We start from the raw sequence: 27,414 nt of genomic DNA, 5'->3' as shown, positions 1-27,414 counted from the left end.
GTCCAGGCCCAGTTCAAACCTATTGTGAAGATTTGACCCTCCAACTGCATGTACTTGCAGCATCACAGATGAAAACATTTCTGGAACTGAGCCTCAGTCAGTGGAAGCTGCCACAGCTTTCCAGAGCGACTCTGAAAAGCTCAAAAATAATGGTACTACTATTCTGAAGTGAGGTTACTCCCTTCAACATCTGTGGTGAATATGTGATACAGGCTGCTATAAGCATCACACATATTTAAAACTAACAGGAGATGTTAAGGCTTGGTCCAGCCACGCTGCGGTCATTAGGAGGAGGGAGCTACACAAATGCTTCATGAGATACATATGCTGTTCTAGGGGTACCAAGGGCTTACTCTGTTCTAAATCTTCTATCCTGTTCAAATTTCAGATAAATAAAATTAAAAAAAATAAATTAAAAAAAAAAACACCTTTCCAAAACGAAGTAAAATAGAGCCCCAAATATTTATCTTAACATAGTTCTTAATGATATTTACCTTCTCTTTGGTTGATAACACTTAAACTAATGTCTCCCCTTGCCTACAGCTCAAAGGAAAAAAAATATTGAAATATCTGGCAACATGTATTATATCATTACTACTGGCTCATTACAATAATGACACTTCCTTACTATGGAATAAGTTAGTACCACTGTCAAAACAGTGTTCTTCACAGTGGGAATGTGTTTTCACAATCATCATTTTTTAAATAAAAATGAAAAATAATGATTTTTTTTTTTCAAGTCACAAAAACCTATTTTTCTGAATCAACCAGAGGCATTATTATTTGCTTTTATTAACACATACAAAATTGTTAGGATATACAAATGTGTTTCCTTTTTGGACACAGTGAAAGCTATATTAATGGGCATTACAGCATTAGTTTACATCACACTGTTTCAAAAAAACACCGTTTATGATTAAACAAATAGGTTTATATATATTTACATATATAAAAAGAGCTTGAAATAGCTGTATAACAAATCATTGATTTACACTATCAAAAGGCTGGGAGCAATTGTGTCTCCTACGATTGTGCCCTTAGCTTTCAATCCACGATCGCCACTAATGCAAGGTCTCATTTAAAACAAACAAAACCCAAAACACTGACCCTCCTGCCAAAACACACACACACAAAAAAAAAAAAAAAAAAACAAACCCAAAGCAATGGGACAGCTTTCCCCAGGATAATAGTTTCAAGCACAAATGGATTATTTTAAATATCACATAAACCTACTGTAAATTAAAAAAATAGAAGATTACTTTACACAATGCATGGAAACCATTTCTACTGAGCACAAACATTTACAACTGTGTCATGTTTTTTCCTTGCATAACCCATACTCACACACAAACCAGTTTTCAAAAGAATTAGTGAAATATTCAGTCCACTTTTGTTTTCTTTATACAATATGAAATGGTTACAATACCATAGTATATTTTAGAATAAGTTAAACATCAAGACATATGGCAATAGCATTGTACTAGTTGTTCTACATACATACTAAATCCAGAAATTCAGTCTATTTTTATTCAGTCACAAAAATGAATAAGGACTAAGATCCAGTTATACTGGAAAACTAGACTAGTTCTAGAAACCACAAATACTGTAAGCACTTTGGTATAATATGTACAGGTTGTGCTGTCAATATCATGCTTGCATACTACAACTGATTGAGCCATTTCAACTGGTGAATTTAAAAAAATTATTGTAAGACTTGCTTTAGTATTTCTTCTTCTGTTTGGGAATTATTCAGTCAAAGAAGATGCACCACAAGAACATACACAGCATTTGTATGATGTGACTACAAATTAAATATTGAAGAGGGTTTTTTTTTTTTTAAACACAATGCAAGACCAGTCTTCTTAAGTGCATAGAACATAATGCAGAATACTGTTAATTACAGGGACAAGTACAAGGATATTAAACATTTTAACAGATATTGAACAATGTTCTCATAAAAAGAGATGTGAATGAGAATAAGCATTCTACCCATTACAAAGATCAACTTGTGTTTTCCACCACCAGTAAGAGAAACAATACCTCTCATGATACATCAGTTATCTACTGCATCCATTTTATTTTTGTCTCTCAAAGGCTTAGAATTGCACCTTCAAACTCTTAAAAACAGTTTAGATTTCTTTTTTTCCCCCATTTTAAGCAAAATGTTTTCTCTTCCCAAAAGAGGAAACTCAAAAAGTGCATTTTAAATTATTTTTCTCCTATTTCACAGATACATTTGCTGCAGTTCAGAAATTTTTCTTACCTGCTTTCTGTCACTACAATCTATCAGAATCTCTCAGAGTTAATCAGGCAACCCTGCCAAGTTAAATAGCCTCTCCTTTTGCAAAACAACTGGAATTATATCTTAAAAAAGGCAAAATATTGCAAACTGGATTCAAGTGAAATGTCAACTTGAAGAGTAAGGACTACAGGATTTCAGAAGATTCGGACTGTATTAAAAGTCTTCCAAAATTTGCATTTTATCTTTTAGATTCCAGGATACAGTAAATTGCAAATACCATGTTCAATTAATACTGCAAGTCAGCTTCAGACTAAGGTCTCAGGAATGAAATGGTAGCCCCAAAACTCTCAACCCAACCAGAGGAAACAATGGAACTGTTACTCATTTCTTACACAACACAACAACTCATTTTACATGTAAACAAAAAGGATGACGGTTCTCATTTGAAGCTCCTACTGTGGCAAATAATACTTCACAGGTATCAGAAATACTTTAGTCAGTGACTCCATATCTTCCCCATTTCAAAACTGCTTTCTTTTCCTTGCAGAAGCGCTAGCTACTTTACATCAAACTAAACAATTGCACAAAATCTATAGCACCAAGCTTTGCTAAATGAAATTGCCGGAGAGCACACGAGGAAGAAAAGAATTTGACCGTGGTTGTCGAGTGGGCTAGAAGTCAAATGAGTTTAAACAAAACTATTTTTAACACATTCCTTAATTGAAATGATTAATTCCTAGCAGAAACAAATTCAGATCAGCATGATCTTACTGTAGGCTAGTTGGTGACCCAGCCAGACTTTTGTGCAGATTAGGGTTTTGACTGTGCCTGTTCCGACTGCGAACAGATGAAAACATTGTGTTGCAACCTGGGACTTTACATTTGTGGAGTTGGCGGAGATGCACAGTTTTGTAATGAGCCCTGAAAGTTCCCTTATTACTGTACGTTTTTTGACATATATGACAAGTTATTGGCAAACTGGAAGGTAAATTTATAAAGTTCTGGTTAGCTTTCTCAATTAAAGTACAGTCTTGGTAGAGTTCATCGTTAGGCATTAGGCTGGGTCCTTCACAGCTTTCATCACTATCATCCAAGGGCATGGTGCACACTTCACTTCCTCCATCAGAATCCCAAGAAGAATGAGCACTGCTCTCAGATTTAATGCTGGAAGTAGTGCTTAGATCCAGAACAGCTCCATCATTCAATGGATCATATCCGTAACTCTCAGAACAGGGTTCTCTAATTTTGCTCATTGGAAAAACCAAGCTGCCTGTTCTGTTCATTCCTTTGAAGATTACAGAAGTATGTCCAACATGTTGTTTTAAAGAGACATCTTGACAAAACTCCTTAGCCATGTCTTTCAAGAGGTATGCTGCATTGAAATGGTTGTTGAATTCCAGTGTATCTTTAGTCAGAAGCTTATGATGAAGATTTAGGTTTGAACTATGTCTAAAAGAACAAAGACAAGCTTAGCAAGAAAGTGTTTTGCCTCACTTAACAGTTATTTCATAAGGATCATTAACAAAGAGAAAAATCAATATTTAGTAGCATGCATGAACTGTGTGCTTCTAATTTGACCAACTGCTGCAGTGGGAGTGCACATAGATGATTTATACATGTGACTGGGTATCTGAAATTGCTTACACTGGCATATATCAGAAATAACTCTACAGAAATCAATGTTTTAGGTTCTCTCCCGCATTGTGCATAGCTGTTCACTCCACTAGATCTAGTGCTGTGTTTAAAAGAGTTGTTGAACAGACTAAAAAACTTCTGTATACTGAACTGAGGTCAGAGAATGGACTGAGGGCAAGAGGAAATGAGATCCTTCCCCAGTGGACAAAGCAGGAAAGGAGTGACACCTGAGTCTGCAAAATATATTGATGATCTCTTAAGTACTATAACCGTGTACTAGGATGCAACTAAACATCAGTACAGAGCTTTTCCTTGAAAAGAATATCCTTGAATGAAGGAATGCCACATTTTATACAACTTACAGTTTTTGAATGGGCATCTCTGGATTCGGTTTAAAACCACCAAAGCATACAAATCACTGCTGTTCATTGAATATTATCAATCAGCTCACTGGGAACCTCCAGACCCTGGTTAGAAGACTGAATTTATTGCAAGACAGGGAAAACACTCATTTTCCCCTAGCCATCACCTAAGCCAGTTTCATCCAAACCATGAACTGTTTGAAAAGGGCATAGAAATATTTTGCACCTGCACGCACAGCTCTCTATGTTCAAGTCTAGAAACTTCTGAAAAGTAGTTCCAAATAACTATTGTTTTGCATAAAGCTTGTGAACTTTCTTGTGGATTGTCTTTTGTGCCTTAAAAAACAAAAAACAAACAACAACAACAACAAAGCAAGCAAACAAACAAAACAACAAAAAACCTTCCAAAAGCACCTATGTTAAAACTTGACTGAATATATTGGTTTGGAAAGGAATTTGTGGCATGCGAATGCAAATCTTCCTGCTGGCCTTCTTTCCTGTGGCCCATATCACAATTAGAGTGGAAAGGAATTCACATCTGGGAAGATGCAGGCAGCAGATCAGGGTATGAAGCCCTGCCAGCAGCAGATGAATCTGTGCATCTCAGATGCAGCGGCCAGTCCTCAAAGACTGGCTCATCCTCTCTCTGGACTGCATCAGCTGGCTCCAGTACTCCTAGCAGATTACAGACAATCTAAACCTTGTGTCACTCTGAACTACTATCCAGGCATGCTTTCTGCAGCCAAGATCTGCTGTAACACTGTTACAGGAGCGTTAGAGAAAATACAAGACTTAGTCCCACTGACACAGGTTTGTTATCTATTACTTATCCCTTCAGATACATAACTGACGGTCAACAATAAAGCTTCAATTCCTTATTTCTCAGCCTATGTGCATAATAGACTAAAATAAAATGACTAGCAGCAACACAATACTGCAGTTAACGGTAAACTGAATAAGCTCATGGTATTGTTTAGGAGTTAGTATGCATTGTCACATTAAAGCAGTACCTATGTATATACACACCAGATAGCATTAGTTCAACTAGCACTGCGTAACGTTAATTTTGTACTGACATCGGGTAATCGTGCTTTCTTATGCGCTTTTTTCCTGTAAGATTTTGTCTGCTCAAAATCCTTGCGTAATGCAAGGACAAAGATAAGTGAAGACTTCCTGAATTGATCTCATTGCTTTTTCATTAAAGAAAACTGTATACATTAAAATACACATGAAAGTACACGTTAAACATATAAGTCCACACATGCATCTACTGGAAAATTGCTGAATTCATACCCTTGTGGCTTTCCCTTTATGTTGTAAAGTATTCTCTCAACTATTGAAGACTTTATCAGTTATGAAATTTTCATGGCTTTATTTAATACCTCGTAGTCTAGTGGAAAGGAAATGTTTCTTTCAATGGATTTTCATTTCACGAATGTTCTGATAAGTTATCGTACCTGTTATACGAGGATACACAGAAAATCTTTGCAGGCTCCATTCCTCAAACACTCATTTTAATTTCAAATTAGGCTCCATTGTGATGGTAAAATAAATACAATTTTGTTTATAATTTCTTACCTGTCTCGACTTCTACGAGAAGGGAAAGCAGCATTACAGCCCTCAACTGTGCAAATATGCATTTCTTTGAGATGTACATTTTTAAAATGCATTTTTACACTGTAAGGGTTTTTAAAAGTCTTCTTACAGATGTCACAATGAAAGCGGCTTTCTTCCTTCTGAATCCCTAGTGCATGTTGACTGACATGATCCATATCTTTAGAGTCTTCAAAACAAGGAATGGCAGCACCCCTGTTTGACAAAGTGCTGAAAAAGCCCCCGGTCAGCAAGTGGTGTTGCAATTCAGGGCAGTCATCTTTAGGAATCCTGCGCTTTGACTGCTCTTTAATATACATGGGGGGTTCAGTCACTGGTTTTATAACATCATTGTGGTGGTGTTTTGGATCTTCATATATAATCTCATGGGGAACTATTTTTAATGGTTGGTTTTCTTCTGGTTTAACCTCTTTCTCACAGTGATGCAATTCATTTTCAGAGATATCCTTGATGTATTTGTTATCTGGCGCAAAGACAGATTCAAAATACTTTGGGCCCTCTACCCCAGAGACAGATTTCCATGAATTACCTGAATGGGGGTGATTTTCCACCCTGTCGGTCACCCGCTTCTCTATCTTATGCTCACAGGACTCAAGCTCTCCATCGCTTACCACTTGCAGACGTGTATCTTCTTCAGAACTGGCAACATCACTACTTTCATTAGGTGTTTCAACAGCTTCTTTCTCTATCTTAATAGGCATACTTGATTTACGAGATTTCTTCTTAGGTAGCATGTCAAATGGCAATTCATTTGAAATAAGCTGCTCTGGTATTGAGGAAGAAACAAGAGGCAGTGAAGGAAGAGTACCTGGAGTATTAGCAAGCTCAGCTGGTGTAACTGGGCTACGATAAAAAGGAAGAACAGGCTGTACTGTCTTTAGATTTGGAAAGAGGACACCATTCTGTCCAATACTGGGAAATCCAGCCTGACCCTTTGCGTCTGTACAAGAGCTGGCATAGCTGGTAATAGTTCTGCTATCTGGAGTTAAAATTGTAAATTCTGTCCTTTTACTATCTCCAGGTCCAGCAAGCGTCAAACCATTTCTTAGATCTTTATCCCTGTTATTTCTATTCATTGGCATATGGAGTCTGGGGTTAGGATTTGCACTATGACGATTTCGACTACGCAAAGAGCTAAATACCATATTGCAGCCCTCAATTGTGCATTTGTGCTTTATCTTCAGATGAACAGCATTATAATGTATTTTCAAAGTACCTTTGTCATAAAATGTCTTTTCACATGCAGTGCAGAAAACACGCCCTTTCCTTGGCCCAGCGCCATTTTTTTCAACAGATTTCATTTTGGTTTCTGGAGATAGCGCTGTCATTTCAAGCTTTGCTGCTGTATTATGTGAACTGGAATCACTTAAAAGGGCATCATCTTCTGTTTTAGTGGTGACATCTGGACCATTTATGCTCCTCTCATTGTCAACTTGAAATGGTGCAGAACTAGAAGTTAAGAAGCTGCTTTCAGAAAATGGCATATGAACATCTTGTTTAGTTTCATTGCTATGGTCCTGACCTTGATCAATCAAGTGTCTTTCTGGTGGTGAACCTATTAAAGGTGGAGGCACTGGACTGAAAAACTGGAATGGCAACATGAAAGCCATGTTATTTACAATGTTCTCAAAGGGATGAATGTTGGTGGGGCTCATTTTGTCCAAGGAAGCAGAAAAATTAGGACTGTGTTGATTGCAGCTCTCTATGAATGCCCTAATATCCAAATTAGCAGTTGGTGGTGGTATTATAATTGATTGACCTTCTTTCTCTTGAATTGCCATTAACTCTACAATGGACTTAGTTTCTCCAAAACGAAGAAATTGCTGCAAAGTAGCCAGTTCTTCTTCATTGGTCATTATGCTCCAGTGATCCAGTACCTTTCCTGAAGCATCCTAAAGCAAAAAAAAATATATTAAATGAGTGAAATACTAATTCAGGAAAACAGAAAACCCCTTTTCCCCCATTCTTTATTATTTTTTTCATAGGCTAGGAATTCATGTCTAGCAAAATCATAAAATGATTCTATTTAATGAGAGATTAATGGCAACTCTCTGATATTTTCATCAAATCTTACCACATTGGTGATATTATTTCTTTCTGAACTAACAGTAATACTTTCCAATAAACTATTTTTTTCCACAAAAATTAAGACACACATCATTTGAACAACAGTATCATGTAACTACAGACGGCAGAGATGGAGCAATCAGACCAAGATTTAGCTCCTCATTTAAGTCAAGTATTCTTTCATTGCAAGTTTAATAATCTTCCAAGCAACTAAGATCAGAGAACAAATGAACCTGTATTGATCTATTGCCAGTGTTCACAGAGCACAGCTGTAATTACACTGGAGTGTTGGAGTTCTTTCAAACTCTAGCTATGCCTAACTTTTCCCAATAACTACAATAAATATTTTATCACAGAACATGTATTTGATGGCCTACTGAGATTTTTCACAGTGCATGTAAGAGTTTCTAAGATGATGAAGAACGTAACATTATAAATTTTTCATGTGGTAGAGGTTCAAGGTAATTGATTCCATATTTTTAATCCTAACACTAAAAAGCAAGATTATCAAGACCATTAAATATTGATTTGTGTCATAATGTAAGATCATAATGTTACTTTACATAAAAGGTAACTTCCACAGTAGCAAGGAGTAACATCAGTGTAAGCACACAGGGCCAAATTCATCCTTAGTGTAGCTCCAGTAAGGCCAGTAGCACTATACCAGAGATGAAGATTGTCCCTGGTGTTTGAAATGATGGCAAATTTATTTGTCACAGTATTATTCTGCTGTATTAAAGTAAACTCACTGATTAAATAATACTGTGATCAAAGTCTGAAGCCTTTATTTTGACACATTCCCAGTAACTTTTTTTTTTTTTTTTTTTTTTTTTAAATCTTGGGTTACCTTTGTTGATAGATTTAAGCAAAACAGAAAGATTTCAGTTAAGCATGAGTAAAAAGAGAGCATTGACCAGAAGTCCACCCTTCCTTTTGTGGTGCTGTACTTGTACAAGACTATTACTGCCTTTCAGACGTACCACATTGTTAACACATTGTGAACTACTGATAATATTAAATGAGAAAAAGTTCTGAAATATGACTTAACTATCATAGTTACAAAAACCCCTCTTAGTTCAATACCTGTAGCACATATCCACGTATATAATCCTGTAGTGTCCAATCCAGAGCATGGAGAATCTGTATCACTTCTTCCTGCTTCAGAACACTGAAAAGTCTATCCAGCAGAATTTTAAGGCGTACGGGAATGGCTTGGGTTCCATATAGCATGAGGCTACTGATATCAAAGACAACATTGGATTGAACTATTTCTACCTGGCTTGATGGATAGAGGTTGGGAATCCTTAATTTGCTCAGGGCTGAAATGAGAATCATAAAACATAAATAAACATGAGTACTTAAAACTGAATGTAAAGAATATTGGGGTAGAGGGGTGCGACACACAAAGTGTGTGAGGAGGGTCCTAGCATATTCTATATAGGCTGCAGGAATAAATATTACCATGTGCTACCCATCCATGCCGGCACTGGTCGCATTGTCGCTGATTTATTTTCCCAGGTTTGAAACACTGACAACTACAGTTCACCAGAGTGCATCGGATAGCCTAGAAATCAATAGAAAGATTGATAGGTAATATATAAGCACTATCTAGGGTGTGCACATTATACATATACAATGCATGCATAAAATCCATATGAAAACAGAGATAATATATTGCACATTGATAGGTATATGCTTGTATAAGTAATCCAGGCAAAACCTGAGTTTAAGCAGAGGTAGTCTTGCATAAATAGAATCAGTCACCTGCTAAAGCACTAGAATATTATGGAAGCAAAATATTTAATGATATATATACAAAGCAACACTCCTGTAGATACATTTAGGCTGATGCATCTTTATAACAATAATAAGCTGTTCTTGGGCATTCACCTAAGATATTCCTCATGTAAGCACCGCTTTTTTCCAGAAAAGTCTGAAAAAGGTACACAGATGAAAATCTCATTCTCTGCAAGTCATGCTGGAACCCTTTATTGTAATATAGGGAGCACTAATGAGCGATATGCTAGCTTTGCATAGACTCATTCCTTACAGCCAGCAGTACCCACACAGTAAGTCCATCCCGCTAAAGAGACTTCCACTGACACTTCTCAGTAGCAAAGTTCATCAACAAGTACTCCGTTGCTTCAAACACTACAATCGTCAGATTTTATAAGGGAAATGCTTGAGAGGTAATAGGCGAAACAGAACACACCAACAGATAGTAACCAGTTTTATGGTACAATTTGTGCATTACCCTACTTTCACCAAGGTCATCTATAATGCAAATCAAATTAGTATTCAGATATTACTATTCAACATGGTAATACAAGCTTGCTTCCTGGAATATATGCTTTCTTCTGTACATGCCCATCTGCTGCAGAAGGCAGACAGACAATTTTGAGGTCCTAGTTAAAGCTCCATAGGGATTGCTACAGAGCAAAGCATTTCTATGATTCCGTATTGCTTAGATCTGATACTGAGAATAGGTTTTACATAAATGGAATATTTATTAAGGGTGGGAAAGTGAAGAAATTAGTGTGCAGGAAGTCTGCACTGTTATACAAAAATTATTAGATTATGTGATTGCAATGTATGTCTGAAATTTTCCATTCTTAAAACAAAATGCTTTATATTTTAAAGTACAGAGAAGCAATACGAAGTAAGGCAAAGCAATGCCCACTACTGGCTGCTACTCCTGCTCCTAGGGTCTTATGTAGAGCGGGTACTTTTGCTACTTACTAATATCCATGGTAATGCAAAACAAGATCTGAAGAAAAAAAATAACATATTTTAAATGCTGGCATCCCCACACTAGCAGTTTGGAAAACATACAAAGTAGCAAGTTTTTGGGCAATCAGGCTAAGAGAGAGAAAATGTTTAAAATGAAAATAACATGGGAGAAAAGTAGTTTCAGTGGGGTTTGCCACAGGCATTTATTTTGACCTGGAGCATTAGACTGACTCAGGACAGAAAAGTATGCTACATACAACAGTCTGCTATAAACAAGCACATGCAGGACATCGAATGCCTACTGCTTTATGTGACAATCTGGAATTTTAAAACCTCAGGTGCTGGCTTAGCAAGGACTTAGCTTACAAGCACATCTCCAAGCTGCAGTGACTTGATGCTGAGACTCGTCTTTATTTGAAGGATGGGAACAAGTGGCAACAGTGCTATTGAAATCTCTGAATCACTTTGCCTCTAATCTTTTAAAGGAGCCATCACAAAATACTGAATTCTTGAGAAAAGCTCTGTGCTCCCCGTAAAGTCATAAAATACACATCAATACCCTACACGATGTGAATTGCTTCACTTTAATGGAGAATGTATTTTCACTTAGATGCTAAAATCCTTTAATATAACAATAAAGAGCCATAAATTTCTTACGGAAAGGTTGAAAAAAAGGTGTAGTTTGCTGATGATTAATTTCTATCACAAAATACCTAATAATGCAGTTTATTTCTTCTACCTCTGTCATACATAATGTTCTGTGACTTGCACAGACTGAACCCCTTCCACAGGCAATCCTGCTAAGTTCAGTAAGCTACAGCTGAATTCCACGAATGCATCTTTTGTAGTCTCTCCAGACAAAATTACAAAAGATTACTTCCTTTTTCTGCAAGAAGTAACAGAAATACGTACAAGGAAAAGGCATCTTTATGATAAGTTAATTGAGATTTCATTAATTCTTTTTTCTATTCCTTTTCCTTTGGACACGTTCCACAAACCACTGACCTTTAAAACAACTTTTTTTTTCTTCTTATTTTGTGTACTTAGCCAAGAAAGATAAACCACATGGAATTCTGCATTTTATAGATTTGTGTAAGAACTTTCTTTATAGGTACATGTATTTGTCTGCCTGTATTGGTGCAGAAGATTTCATGTGTAAAAAGTAGAAAACATACAAGAGGCAAATTTTGTTTTACATATAGGAGGGAGATGAAGAGAAAGGGAGTATGGTTTTCCTTCTATTCAAACTATGGAATTAACCCCTCCTCAAATCAATACCCAAATACTTCTGGACACCACTCTTAGAAGTGGTTAGCTTGTATACTGCTAACGTAACAAAGGTGTATCGGTATCTGTTGCTAACTTAAAAAACTACTTGTAAGAATCCCTGAGAAGAAACAAATGTGTTTTTCAGGTTGGTAGCTTTTTCTTTTATTCGTGGTTATCAGAGCCTGTTTCCAAAAACTTTTCCAGAAACATCTGTATTAATATAGTCACAGAACATATATAACATGGCAGAATTAACTTTTAAAATAATCTGGAGGCACAGTTTAAAATCTTCACTATTTGTTTGACTTAAAAAAAAAAAAAAAACACACAACACATTTTAAAGATGGATTTTGATATTGCCCAAATTAACTTGTATCGGAGTTTAATGAACAGAAACATGGCAAAAATTCATGAGATTAAAATGCTTGTCTTTTGCATGTTAATCCTGCTATCCTTAATGTGCTTAGTCTTAAGGTACTGTAATTATATCAAGTCTTTTAATGAGCTTTACTTTCCCAACAGGTGGAATATACACACAATTTTACTCTACAGAACAAAGGAATAACTTTATATATTGCATACACGTAAAGCTTAAAAATCATAATTAAAGGATTGGAAATGTAGAGGGAAATTAAAGTAGATGTTTTTTAAGTGCAACCTTTTCATTCAGGTCTATTATTTCATTTCTTTTTCCAGAAACATAAAGCAGATGTTAAAATAAAAAATAAAAAAAAATCTTATGCTATCATGAAGGATCTTGTTATTGTTTTCCAATCATTCTGTCCCTCACAAAAGGACCTTTCCAAATCCATTATTAGCAGATTTTATTTTTTTTTTTTTTTGAGTTGAAAATTCTGATCAAAATTTTCTATGGCTTTACCAGCAAGACTGTGAGAACATTAATTTTGGATTTTTAATGCATGTGATTCTTCATTACAATTTAATGATTAAACCAGATTAACCATTAACCTGGCTGCTGCAAAACACCTAACTACTAATCACTGAAAAAAATCTTAACATCTGTTGCCTGAAAGTCATGACTGCTGATATCTTTTTTTTTTTTTCCTAGATATTGATGTGGTTTCGATTACACTTCAAAAGTTACTGAACATTTCTTTTCAACCCACTCTCAGCCTTCACAGCTAAAGAAAAGCACAAGCTAATGGGACAAGTTCATTCTGATTCTCGGTATATAATCAGGCTTCATTTCATAAAATAAGTTTGTGATCATCTATGCACTTTTGAAGCCCTCAGGGACCTATGCTCCCTTGGAATTGCAACGTCCTAACAGGTTTAAAACAATACAGTAAGAGGATGGGCAATAGGAGTGTTTGTGATTACCCAATGATATGGAAGTATAACTGTATCAAACCTCACTCTATGTTAAATGGAATCTAGTCTGACAGCACTCTGGCTTGGGAACCAAATTAAAAAGGAAATAAATATTGAAGATCCTGTCAGGACTTTGCCAGGGATCTCGGCTCACACTAGCAAGCAGGTCTGGCTCTCCACACTCGCTGAGCACTGCATGTGCAGACACCAGGAAAACGGCAGAGCAAGTCTCAGACAGCCCCGGAACCACTTAGCGTCAGTAATGCATGGGTCAGCACCCTCGCTTGTTTCTATCATCCAAGAAAAAACCTCCCCTTCTTTGCACAAAAGTGATTCCTTGCTTTGGAAACTGCTTGTCATCAAGATACTACCGTCCCATGAAGAGCAGTAGAGCTTCGCTGCTTTGCTCGGCAGATTACCTACAAAATGGTGACACTGATGCAATGTTACAGTAACATCTTCTGGAACCAAGACTAGATATTCCTGCCAATTTAAAATGCATGTTTGGAGGGAAAAAAAAAGGAGCTACATGTACAAAAATGCATGAGGGAAGCTTTCGTTACATAGAATGGAACAGGCACCACTTTTCATTTCATTCACTGAGGACTTCAAACAACAAGCAACGTCTGCTATGGTCATCCCACCTAATTTTCCCAAAGAAAGTTAGCACATCGTCCTTTTTTTTTTTTGGTCAGACAACTTTTGCCAATTTCCTTAGGCATATACTCCATGGATAAATAGATCTGTCCATCACTTTTGCCATGATTTAAAGCAAGTTCTCAATTTACACTTCATTCACATTACAACCCAACTGTGTCTATCTGCATCACACTAACAATATTTTTCTTTACACCTATCCCATATACACTTGTAGAATTCCACCCTGTATGTGTTTATCCCTCTTTACTCTTCTTCCATAGCACAGACTTGAGTTTTTGCTACTTTGTTGAGCTCCCTGCAGTTTACAGGAACTAAAATATATTCCAGTATACCCCAAGTATAATCACCAAAAGTGTTGGGCTGCTCCAGATGGGGTAAATTCATAAAATACTCATTGAAGACTTAGCTTTACAATTAAGCTTCAACCGCATGTTGATATTATATGTTAGGAGTTTAGATTAAGCATCTTTTTTTCCTTGAAAGAAAACCATATTCCAAGTTGAGTAAGGGCCTGAATCCCAGCTGCCTGTAGAGGGGCATTAGGAGGGCCCCTGAGGCATCTTCAGGGAAGGGCTCCGGCCATTTTCTTCTTCCTGACACTTCAAGAGGAGAACGTACAGCTGGAGGAGGGACAGAACATGGAAACCCTTCACTGCGGGTTAGTAGAGCTGGAAGGACACACCGGGCAGGGAGAAGACACTCACCAAGTGACAGTGCACTTAAATGCCTGTACCTGTACCCAGGTCTGACAGTGAGGCCTACCTGAAGGCTACTCCGGACAAAGTAGGCTTGGCCTGCGTTTCAACCTGCACATGGCCAGCCCTGTGGCCTGCCATGTTTTCTTCTGCCATGTGTTTAAGGTCCTCAGTTGTGGTTGAGGTCAAAGCTGTCCTGCTACACTACACACTGACAGACTACACACCAGTGATAATCCTTCACTGGCAGTGTTTGAAAGCCTTAGCCCTTGAACAAAGGATTTTCCATTCATATGAAATTTCTGCCCGCTGCAAGCATATTTGGTTGTTGCAAATTCTTCTGTTTCTACACCAAAGTTTAAAAATACTTCAGACTAAAATAAATCTATAAAGTTATTAAAATAAGGGAAAGGTGCCTGTAAGATGCACACTTTTTCCACAGTCATCTCACAAAAAACATTTCTTACAAAGTAACAGTGCCGTTAGAGTCATTTACTAAACACAATAAATAGCAACAAACATTTCTCATGAGAAGAAAGAAGGCCTTGCTGTTTGCTGTATCCAGAAAACATCTGATGTTTTGCACATTTTGAGCTTTCAATTAAGTAGAGAAAAAATTTGATGTGGATGTGACAGAGTAAACAGCACTGACCAAATAGCTCCAACCTTCCCCATTAACAAACATGTTTAAATGCTAGCCCTAGATGATTCATTTGGCAAACTGCTTATTAGTAAAATAATTTAGCAAAATTCTTGTCTTCTGCGTAAGAGACTAACGAGGATAGAGATGGGAAAGACAGAGATGGGCCACAACTTGCCTTTCCCAGCTCCACTACACATGAGGTTACACCTAAATCCATGATGGCTCCTCAATAAGTGGGCTGGTGTTTGTTCATGCTGAATGTGTATGCTCCTACAGAGCTCTGGAGGTACGAGAACTTCTGAAAATACCCAGACAAAAAGCTTTTGTTCCAGAGGCCATGAATTTAGGAGTTTGACTTAACACCTATTGTGCTGAAAATGTTGGCTGGTGCTGATACCACTAAACTCCCACTTGGACCTTCTCTGTGGGGAGACTCTGTTATGATTTTTACTGTTAAAGAACACAAAGGCCACAAGTTTGAATACAGTTTCTAGACAAGACCACAGAATACATCCCATTAATTACCAGAATCCTTATGTGTATATCCATATTGTTTATTTGGGGTCCAATACCAAAACCTGACCTCCTTTTAAATGGTTACAGCCTGAGAATACAAGTAAGCAGAGTATTTACAACCCAGGTTCTGCAGCAAGTTACATTACCTCATTATTGTCTCCCTCTGCGGAGCTTAATAAAGCAAGTTTTGGCTAGAACTGGACTGAATCTCTCTCTTGCGGGTGCAGTCTACCACCTGCAGCTGAAAATGTTTAATTGTTCTTGTAATAATTGACGAAAACATCTTCGAAACTGGCCAAAAAGCGGTGGGGCGGAGTGAAACAGCTCAGTAAGATAGAATTGAAATTAGCCAATACTTCCATGCGATGGTACCACACAGTCAAATCAACCATGATTGTGGATTTAAAAGTTTTAGCCGACTACTGAATTACGGGCCACTAGTCCACATGTTGCTCGCCACTTTATTAAGAACTTTTACTAACTGAGAACAGTCCTGAGAATGAGTAGTTGAGATAAGAGACTAAATTAAGTAAAGACTCAAAATCCTACAGCCAATTGCGGGTAAGCGGCAGCTTTAGCAGCTAATGGAGAGGTGCTTTGGACAGTCTCGGGCAATGTAGCGAGGTGAGTAAGCAGAATGGAGACATTTCTGAGAAAGGCGGCACACTAACGAGGCCAAACTTCAATCACAGCATAACTTGCGGGATGAAAATCACTCTTCATGCATGTCACTTACCCTAAAGGGCCCCTTAGGGCAACTCTTGTTAATGGCACTGTCAAAATAATTATAAGAAGGGAGTGCACGTGTGTGTGTGTGCACACGAACTGTTACTCTTTAAACAAAAAGCACTGGACAGTAAAGCTCAATTTTGCTATTCAACAACGTGCTTGCAGATACATTAGCTTGCAATGCAATTAATATCGCTTGTTAACAACAGGTGTGTGTTGACAGACAGCTTGGTCAAACTGGGGAATATATTTAGCTCCTCTTTTCTTTTACTCTTCAATTAGGAAAAGAAAACAAGAAATACAAATTAAGGAATGAAAAATGTCACCCTATCATTATCTTACAGTTATTTACTTTTGACCCTGAAATAAACTATAGTGCTACAATTCCCATGGTGTACCTGCCCTACTCTGTGTAGATCAGAACCGCTTACATTTTGCTGTCTATTAAGCAGTATTTATCACAAAAATCTCAACTTTCTAACAAATTTACAAGAAAAAATCATTCATATTAGTGTATTTCAGAAATGAATAACAGATTGATGCAGACTGATGAGGAAAGCTGCTCAAGGTTTGGGGATAAGGATAAGTCACCAAAGAGAAACGGTGTGAAATTTGTTATGATGAAACACTACCTGTTATTTAAACTAGAAAATAAGCTGTGTGCAGGCTATTTAACCATACTGGCATGTTATGTATCCCATGTTAAGTGCTGAGACTACAGATCTGTCCAAGATCTAAAGCTTAATTAAATATTTAACTCCAAGTCCTACATTAACGAGAAATAAATGTTACATATATGCACAAGTTGTAAGAGAAATGAAGAATATTAGTATAAATGAACTGCAAGTCCTTTAAAGCATATAAACCCTTTCAAGTATGCCTTAAACTATTTACATAGTTTAAAGAATGTTATATGTGCGCAACATGGGTGAATAAACGTTTCAAAGACAATCCCAACATTTTCAGCTCCTCACACCGCTGCATGAATCTTAAAGCCATAAAATAACACATGCTTAAATTCTTCCCCTTCTTGTTGCAGACAGAAAAGATAGAGAATGAAAGAAAAATAACAGCACTCTGAAATATTTAGTGTTACGCAATTTCATTTAATGCAATTTCATATATTTTAAACCCAAACAGTATTTGTACACATACACGTGATACTATCTATGGTGCTACAGAGTTATGCAATATTTTATGCAACAGTGTAGCTCCATTGGTAATTTCACAATTTAAAACTTAGTATTCCTTTTTATTGAATGCAGGTGAGAAAACTTGAAACGGCTTTCGGACATCAGTTTAAACAGCTAATAAAAGAAAACCCCAAACTTCTGAATTCAAATTTGAAATATAGCTGATCAACAGTGAGTAACAGTTATTTTGATCTTTAGAAAGCAGGTATCTATTTAAAGATACAATCCTACCATGGTTTTAAAGTGTGGAAATAAAATATTACTGGTTTTTATCCTAAAATGACAGAAGTCTCTTTATTAGAATTTCTCACTTTTTGCTCAGTCCCTCAATATTGTTTACTTTGAGTCTGAATATTGAAATTTCAGTCCCTAAAGAGATTTTCAGATAGTTAGTAGCAAATAGATATGGAGAATTAAAAAAAAAAAAAGTGATGAAGCTATAAAACTTCAGCTGTAGCATCTGCTAGGACAAAATCTGCTGGCTGCACAGCGCATAGGAACAGAGTTCCTGCACCACGTAAGTCATGAAGGGCAGGAGATGACCCAGGGGGCCAAAACAATAGCTTTTCTTCCCTGCATTTTGTGGATCTCTTGCTGGAATAATGAATTCAAGATCTGTAGCTGAATTTTAGCTCAAATCTGCATGAAAATATTTAACAAATGCCAAATCCTATGAAAGGTGCTTTAAAAAACATGTAGCAAAAAGTGTAATCTACAATAAATAAATTAAAAAAAAATATTTTAGTTTTTATCAGAGGAAAATTTAATATAATAGCGGAGTCTTCATTACTAAAAACAAACTAAATCACTGGCTTACTTGATGGGAAATAGAATGACATGCTCAATGTTGTATGAACAGATTTCTTAACAACACCATGAACAGGCGCAGAAGCTAGAAGTCAAGGCATTTGGTATAAAAAGACCAAATCTTGTTGCAGCCTAAGGAGGCAGAATTTCATCCCAGCTATAGCGAGCCCACGAAATGGCCCAAAATTTGGAATAATTTTGCCCGTTCATGACAATTTAGCTCTCCTGCACGTCTGGATATGTTTGCAGATGCCATTCTCTTTATGGTTCTAAATAGGTTGAAGATGGTTCCCTAGTTCAAAGAATTAGCAGAACAATTACTTTTAAAAATCAATCAAGCAAGAAACCTTACAGTAAGTAAAACAAGAAGGTATTTTCCCTAACATAAGGTTAGTTACTTTTTACATGTTCACCTATGGTTAAGCTGCAACTGCTAAAAACTCTGAAGTTTGATTTACACAGAAGTGCAGAATTATACTGGTTATATATATAAAAAAAACCTTATTAGCATTATGCATATAATGTAAAACAGATCTAATGCAATATTACATGATAAGCCAATATTTTATCCATTACATTGAAAGCCAATATTTTATCCATTTTCAGTAAGAGAAGAAGTGAAAAGGTATTGTTCAGTGTACTTTGTTCTAATCACTAGAACAAAGAAAGGCACCGCACACTGTCGTTAGCAGTTACAAACAATGCAAGTCCTACTTTGCACCATGACCTGGAGTGAAGGGAGGCTGCCCACCTCACATTCCTCAAGCAGAGCACTAAGCCTCTATTTCAGTATTTTAAAACTAGCAGAGAAAACAGAGTCTTGTCTAGCATAACGCTAGCATATTTTCCAGCAAACTGCAGTAAACAGAACTGTATTTTCAAAGAGGATGTTAAAAATAGAAACATATGATCTTTTCCCACCTAGAATTGTATCCTTACAATTAAAGACTATTAGCTGGCATCCCTTTTAACCGTCAAACTCAGACAGTGGCAGTTCTATAGCCACAAAGAGAAGCAGTAAATGAGAAGAACATGTTACTACACTGCATTTGAGAAAGTTTGGCTCCAAGCTATGCACTGATTAATATCAGATCTCCTTCTTTACTTGCCTCTTGACAATCTTGTCACATCTGGCTGACAAATCCTTACAAGCTTATCCAAACCAAGGCAGCCCAGATCATGCTCCGGGAGTAGCTTGAAGGAAGCGGCAACACCAGCCATGCACTGATGTGCCATCATGAAACTAATGAAGCTGACTTCACTTGCAGACTGCAGGAACACGAAGAAACACAACATGCCTCAAGGTTTTGCAACATAACGCAGAGTTAGCTCACCAAAAGATAAGACAAACAATCAGCTCCCGAGGTTCAAGAAGCCAAGTAGTTACACGAATTACAGAAATTTATATATAAATTGCTCAAACGACAATCTCAACTAAATGAGCACATCAAACTCCAACTTCGGCTCAGATGTGAAAATTGACTGCTAACTGCCTTTCAAACAATGGTTTGTTTTAAATTAAAACAAAACCAGCTCAATTCATTTTCTCTCTCTCACATTCACAAAATATCAGAAAGTTGTCTGGCTCCCCACATTATTTAAACTGAAAAACATACATAAATTTTACAAAATTTATATAGAAAATACAAATACAAAAAATAAAAGGAAAAAAGAAATAGGGGAAGAAAGGAATAGTGTCACTTTTTATCCACAGGATTTTACAGAAGGATAAGCCACAGCCTGTATATATCAGTAGCCTTCCCTTGGGTTAGCGATATGCCCTCTCCTCATTTTTAAACCAAGGATTCCTTACACAGAGGACTAGAAGTATCTGGCCAATTAATAAACCAGAAAGTAAAATGCTGTATCTTAAACACATCTAACAAAACCTCATTATGTATGAGATGACAATTAAACCATGTTTATTTTTCTACATGATGAAAAAAGTCAAAATAAATTAAATAAGCATCTTATATTCTGATGCATTTAACCTCTTAATGAGCTCAATATATTTTAAAAATAATAATAACAGAAGACAACCCCATGCACACACACACACACACTCCCTCCCTCTCCCCTCCCTCTGCCCCCCCCCCACAAACAGACTGATCCTAAGAAAAGAATTACTGGCCTTATTTTCTGGATGCTAAATAGTCAGCAATAAATTGAATATAAAGGGCATACATTAGATTCCACTTTACTGGTAATTTTAAAAGAACTTCGTACTGAAATTATATTGTTGTCTGCTCTTCAGTGCATTTATACGTCATAATAATGATAATGTATCTGCTTAAAGCACTTCAGTCAGAACACATCTGAGTCACAAATCACAGATTTTATTGTTATTAATGTATATCGAGGACTTCTACAATTAAACACTGTCAAGTATTTATGATTTACATGCTACTACTTCAATTGGAAAACAATTATACAAGTGATGGCTCTGCTTATTATAATCAGCCTGCAATTCTGCATTACTTACTGTAGAATAGAAAAGTCATACAGTTGTTTACAGTGCACAGCAGAAAGAAAAGCAGGATTTATTTAATATAAAGTAGTTTTCTACTTTCACAGTATCTTTTAGTAATTAAGAAATGGAGAGTACATTTCACTACAGCTTTCATCTCCATTGTTCATTACCCAAAACAACACCATTACAAGAATTTTTATATCTCCACAGTGCATAACCACAAGTAAAAGTTGCACAGTAAAAACACACATTCATATATAACTGCAAAGAACTTTCCTTACCTCAGACATTCTTACTGTGCTTATGTTTCCAGAGCTATAAAACAGTTTCCCATTCCCTCAGTGAGTTGTACAAAGAAGTACTGGAAACACTCCTGTCTGTACAAGTACTAAGGCAGAACCATCACACGCCTCTTTACTCTTGTCTGACTCTGAGCACCTCAAGGTCTGATGTATGCTCAGGCTGTGCACAGGGGAGTGAAATAGGATCCTCCCCCTTGGTGTTCTCCAGACCTACAGTACGAAGTTGTGTCTGCCTCTCACCTCTGCAGCCAGCTCTCACCTCGCTGCCCCGGAGTGCTGTGCTCCAGCATGCTCCTCCAGTCGCAGGGCAGTCCCCTCACAGCTGGCTCGAAGAGGGCATGACACTCATCTTTCACAGAGATTTGATCAAAAGGAGTCACGGAGGCTTGAGGCACTCCTAATGCAGTGCGAGGAGATTCTACCTCTGCTCTGGCAGCCTAAGTAATGCATTAAATCAATGCAGCTGACCTAAGGCCTATTACATTTTTTTTTCCAAGAGTGTACAACTATCTGCAAATAAGCTACGAGGTACTTGCGATTAAAATTACTTATTTTTAGTGTCGGAGTGTTGTTTTGCAAATTGCAGCTGCTGATTTTTTTTTCTCTTTCTTTTTAAACATTTGCAGGTCTTAAAGGTTCATTGAGTGGGGTGTGTATTTTTTAAAGTTAAAACATTTCCCCCTATCAACTTACTTCTGTGTTAAGGCTGAATTTTATTTCTTTTTATGAAGTTGAAGCTTCCTATTAACAGAAGTACAGGCCATAAAGACAGGAGAAGAATTACTTTCCAGTAATTGGGCCAAAATCTGTTTTGAGTTATTCAGGTGTTGGGTTGCATTCATGAGTTAGAACAGGATTTTTGTCATAGTCATCTCTCACCTATTTAAAAAACAAAACAAAACCACGAAGAAAACACTTCTCCCTACTCTAGTTTTGCCTCCTATGTATTATTTCTTGGCACCCTCCTAAACCAGGCACACACCGTGCTACGCCCAGAAACACACACATGAATAAGTCTCACTGGACTCAGTGGGAATCCTTTTAGGAACATACCAGGACAGTGTTTGACCAGATGAATACCTGTAATCCCATAGGGAAGGCAGCAGGAAATAAGATGGCTGTAGGGAGAAGGCAGCTAACGTAACAAATAATTGTTGGGTAATTTGTCTTCTAATCCTATTTATTATTTGCTAGATATATGCACAATGCTTAATGCTTCTCTCTCCTAACAGAGAGAACCTGATTTACATTTTACCAAATACTGGAGTAAAGACACTCAGCTCCACCACAGTGACTGGAACCAGGCCAGATAAAGCCAATTTTAAAGCCAATACCAGAACCTGGGCCCACAGAGCACAACATGAAGCATACGCTTTCCCTGAATCCATAGGTTTCTCCACTCTATACCTTATTTCTCCCACTGAACTACTTACAAAGACCAAGAAAAAGAGAGGGGGATTTAGTATCTTAGTATGGCCCGCCAGATATTTCTGCCAAAAAAACCACTGAAGTGTGCGAAGAGTCAACCACCGATAGGTCCTCCCCTAGCAGAGCTCAGCCCAGGGCCACCTCTACCAGCACTGGGCTCTGCCAAGGATGCCAGGACATTTCCACACACATCATCAGCGGTCCTGCGAGCTGTAGGACGAAGCATCCACCAAATCACAGCCACGTGATGCTATTTGGGCTGATTCTTAGAAGCGGTTTTAAAAGCCTATGCTTTGTAGGGAGGGGAAACCCGAACTGCCCTCTTGTGATGATAACCCAAAGCCAAAGGCACACCTTGTTACTAAAATTGTATTTCCCTCTTAATGAAACAAACGGCAGTGTAGCTAAGGAGTCTACCTGATTGAGAATTCTCCAACAAAGAGTGGCTTAAGATTACACAAACCGCCAGAAGGTCAGAATTTACTTCAAAATGATAAGTGACTAAAAGTCAGCTGTGTGGAGAGCTGTTCTCCCCTCCAGCCAGTTCCCAGGAAAAACCTATTTACTAGCTATCTGCCATTTGCCTGGAAGATGATAATTCTTATTAAATGGGCTAACTATCCATAGCAAACAATTTAAGACCAATTGACTTTTTTCTTAATTAATTATCTACTAACAGTCTCTTAAGCATTATTTTCATTGTTCAAGCTTTTTCAATGAATATTTTATGGGAACATATTCCAATCTTGCTCTTTTTCAACTATTCTCTATTACTGATTAGCATTTTTTCAGCCTTTTACTACCTGTGCTCTGTTCAGTAAAATCCAATGATCTCTAGCATAATGTGACACGTTTGAGACAATTTGTATTTACAGGTCAACTTTTAAAGAAATACTAGCACGCTAACAGCGTTTGCAGTAATTTCAGCTGATTCATAGTTCAAGCTTGCTTGTACAGAACAAATTATCAAGATGTATCTTGAAGAATGACCAAAATTGAAACCAGACAGTGACTCCCATAACTCCTCTTCCAGCAGTGAAATTTAATGGAAAAATAGCTTCTTTTGTAAAAAATAAGCTTCAGGACAGAGCCCCAGGCTTGAGCCAAGGGTCTTGGGTTCGATCTGGGACTGTGCTATCAAATTGCTATTTGCAAGTTATTGCAATTTTTGCAATTCTGATTTTTATTTTTATTTTTTTTTAAAACGCATTTGAGTTGCAAGCTCCTTGAGGAAACCAAGGCATCTATCTGTGTTCTTACGGACACTGTTGAGGGCAAAAGAAAAGGTTTCCCAGGTCTGAAATCCATGTAAGTCCAAATGTAAACACCTAGAATCACGGCGTAACAAGGCAGCCCAAGGAAAGCTGCTTTCTCTCCCTATCTGCCCCAGCCTGCCTCTCCTTTGCCATGTCTCAGCCTGTGTTCAGAGCAGCACGAACATAAGAGGATGTAGGGCAGATTGTGAAGTGCTAAAACTCCTTCACCAAATTCCAGAGTACTCACAGTTTTGAGAAGAGCTCCAACACATGGAACTGGTTACAGACAGAAAGCTGCTGCTCTTACCTGATTTTAGTATCCAGCATTTTTTAAAAAATAGGTATTAATCATAGGGAATCGCTACAACTGAGATAGCGTGATGTAGCACAAAAGTGCAATATCATCCCCAGAAAAATGTTTCTCTTGGCTTTTTTCAATCATGATTTGGTGGCTGATTCCAAAACAAAAGAAAAAAAAGTCATTTTAAAAAGACCATCAACAAACTATTCAAGCACAATCTAAATGTTAGTAGCAGCTTTGGTCTTTGCTGCTATGTGCTCTATGCAAAGGGACACGAAACTTCCCCAAGCACACGCTGTCTGTGTCAAATTCTTTCTACCAGAGTTAGCTACAAAACGGCATTAACCTCTGTGTCCTGCCTGCTTAGCCTAAATTCCAAACACGTAATACACTATGTCCCTCTTCCTTAAATCAGTGCTGGCAAAGATCTCCGTGCTAATTTAATGGTCTGCTCACTTATTGCCTTGGAGAGAGGTGTGGATCAAGCATTTCACCTTACAAAAGACATGTGAACTAATGGTCTGCCCCTTGATCATACAGATGGGCAGTGGGGCACCTTTCAGCAAGGAATGCCACCAAGAACAAGAATTACACACTTGTCCAGAGCTGAAGGGACCCAAGAGTTTGGGGAGATAGGAGGGAAAGAGGAAAATGACCTTAAAAATAAAGAGAACCCATGGTCCTGTCATCAGGACATAAACATACTTGGGGGTCTGGGTTTCAAATGACAAAATAGTTTTAAACTCTGCATACTGCTTTTTATTTAAGCACTTGTCAACTACAAAAAGGCCAGCTTAAGCCATAGAGTACGTGAGAAGCTTTCTCAAGGTGTGTGGAAGGTCTGGGTATGGCACTCCAGTTCTCAACTAAGCAACAGAGAAACCCAACTCAAGGTAGGCTGATTTTGAAAGGTGGCCCAAGCAGATAATACTGAGCTATGGTGTACAAAACTGTTTTCCATTAACAGTTTAATCTGAGATTAAATGTTTATCCCTATTTTGCTATTTATATCTCCTTTAGTGTAATTAGATAAAAAGAAAATTTGCAGTTTATTTAATACTACCTGCATTTGTACCTCTGCTTCAGCACTACTTTTTCTCTAACTGTTCACTGCATTACTTTCCTTTGTTAGCTCAAAATAGCTCAGGATGGTCATATTTGAAGTAAGACTTATTATAGACCCATAAAGAAAGCATCAACACCAGCTCATACCACTGATCCAGCCCCTCTCCATAGAAAGTCACCAGAATCAAGAAAGCCTGCAGTTAAGTTGCGAAATAGCTACCTGAACAGAAAATTTCTTTTCATCTTTTATTAAATATTGCTTTATGTCAAAATGTATTTATTTCTGAAAAAAGTTGATAATGGATTCTGTAAGTTTGCCATCTAACAGATTTTTTTTTTTTTTTTTTTAAGGTTACATAGTTACATCCTTTTTTAAGGCCCAGTTCCCTGCAGGAATGGTACCATAATTATACAACATGGCTTAATTACACACTGCACAGAAAGAGCTTTTCAATACTGGTGTTAAAACATGTTGCTTGAAAACGTTTGAAAACGTGAAATACAATAAACCAACATACATGGCTTGCCTTCTCTGTGCTAATCACTACATTTGTTCATGTCATATCTTATTAATCTCTTTGTTAATCGAGGTGGTCCTACTGCTGATCTTCCTAGCAAAGCTTTCCCCGGCTTCCAGTGATTTTTGGAATTGTGTGTTTTCATTCTCCTGTTCTCATTCCTCGTTTTTGCTAATTTTTTTTTTGTAGATGTCATAAGATCACCTGAAGGGATATGCTGTCCCATTTGACTTTTTGAGAGCATTAACATACTTTAACATTACTCTGTTCTATTCTTTTGCTTTCTACCATTTTAGTTTCCTCTGTTTAATGCAGCTTTATACTAAAGCAAGGGACACACAATTAGCAAGTACTCGGTGACAAACATAAATACAACATTTTCTCTTTTCTAATGAAAGCAATAGAGTTAATCCATTGCTCACATATACCATACAGATGAGTTCATCCAATTTTCTGATAACTGGGGCTTTCTGTTGAATGCTTACAATTTCATTCCAGGACTTGACAGCATTTACGAAAACTCCAGATTACTTCTTTCCAGCATGCTCTACTTTGCATTTTTCAGCAGTTTTATCTGCTCTTCAGGTAGGTTTATTAGATCTTTTTGGAGAGCTTTACAATTCAGAGTCTTAATGAGTCTAAAACATGTATCTTCTCTGTAAGCAGCATTCCTTCTGTACTCTCTCCAACCTCCCCAGATTTTTAATAAACACCATCTGACCCACTCCGAAGCCTGGAGCACCCAGTTTAACTATTAGCCATTTGCAAACTCACTGACTGTTCCTATTCTTTGTTCTCTGTCTTTTTGCCAGTTAAAAATGTTAAACTAAACACTTTACCTTTCACCTTCTTGCCTAGTAGGTGCTTTCTATGCTTGGATTTCAGTATGTATAACCGAAGACTACAGGAAAAGAGATCATGAAGAGCTTACATAATGACCTTATCTTCTTTTAAAATGTTTTATGATGTAATGTCCACAGAATTCAAACTTCAAGGAGGGACAGGCTTCAAATCCAAATCTGTATTTGGAACTAAAACTTGTAAATGGGCCAAAAAAGCATCAACTTTGAAGTTGTCTAGCCCCTAGAAATATACCTAGTTAAAAACATAGAAATATAGAAGTTTTATATATATAGATATATATGCAGTGAATATCAAGATGGAAAAATTGTTATGAAAATATGAATTGCATCACATCACTGTTCAAAGTAAGTATATTTTAACTGACCTGCCTGAATCAGAACAGCTTTAGACACTTACAGACTTTTCTTGGCTCTCTCCTTCCATTTCTCCCTAACCCCTGGGCTGTTAGAAAGAAAATTGGCTTACCCACTGATTCTGTTTCTTTCTTTCTCCATTTCTAAGTTCTTGAACTGCAAAGAAGTATGCAGCTTCTATCTAAAAGGATGGCAAAAAGCTGTATCACTTTATCATATATACGACATGTCTACCCAACCAGAGATAGTGCTCTAAGGAAAGGATGCAGCGTGGATGATACCCAAGTGTTCTTGGCAGCTCTGTCCACCCTTTACATGGTCAGTGTGGTTTGGGGTGGGCTGCATAAAGGTGCTAGAGGAGAA

At 37.3% G+C, this 27,414-nt stretch overlaps 1 protein-coding gene across 3 annotated transcripts in view; it reads right to left on the bottom strand.

Moving 5' to 3' along the window:
- Positions 1-772: 772 nt before the first annotated feature.
- Positions 773-27,414, bottom strand: part of BNC1 (basonuclin zinc finger protein 1) — a 76,250-nt gene continuing 49,608 nt past the window's right edge. For 2 of the 3 annotated variants that reach the window (XM_068696371.1, XM_068696372.1), the window contains 4 exons: positions 9,382-9,484; positions 9,004-9,239; positions 5,818-7,745; positions 773-3,691 (listed from right to left, as the gene is read on the bottom strand). In XM_068696371.1, the coding sequence (XP_068552472.1) occupies positions 3,010-3,691; positions 5,818-7,745; positions 9,004-9,239; positions 9,382-9,484 (2,949 nt within the window). In that variant the 3' untranslated portion in view covers positions 773-3,009. Of the gene's footprint in view, positions 3,692-5,817; positions 7,746-9,003; positions 9,240-9,381; positions 9,485-21,245; positions 21,668-27,414 lie in introns of those variants that run through there. The other variant, XM_068696370.1, reaches the window with a different exon arrangement.

The sequence above is a fragment of the Anas acuta genome, chromosome 12, assembly GCF_963932015.1.
Source record: "Anas acuta chromosome 12, bAnaAcu1.1, whole genome shotgun sequence".
NCBI lineage: Eukaryota > Metazoa > Chordata > Aves > Anseriformes > Anatidae > Anas > Anas acuta.
The sequence above is the reverse complement of the archived record's forward strand: the minus strand, read 5'-3'. Positions and strand labels throughout refer to the sequence as shown.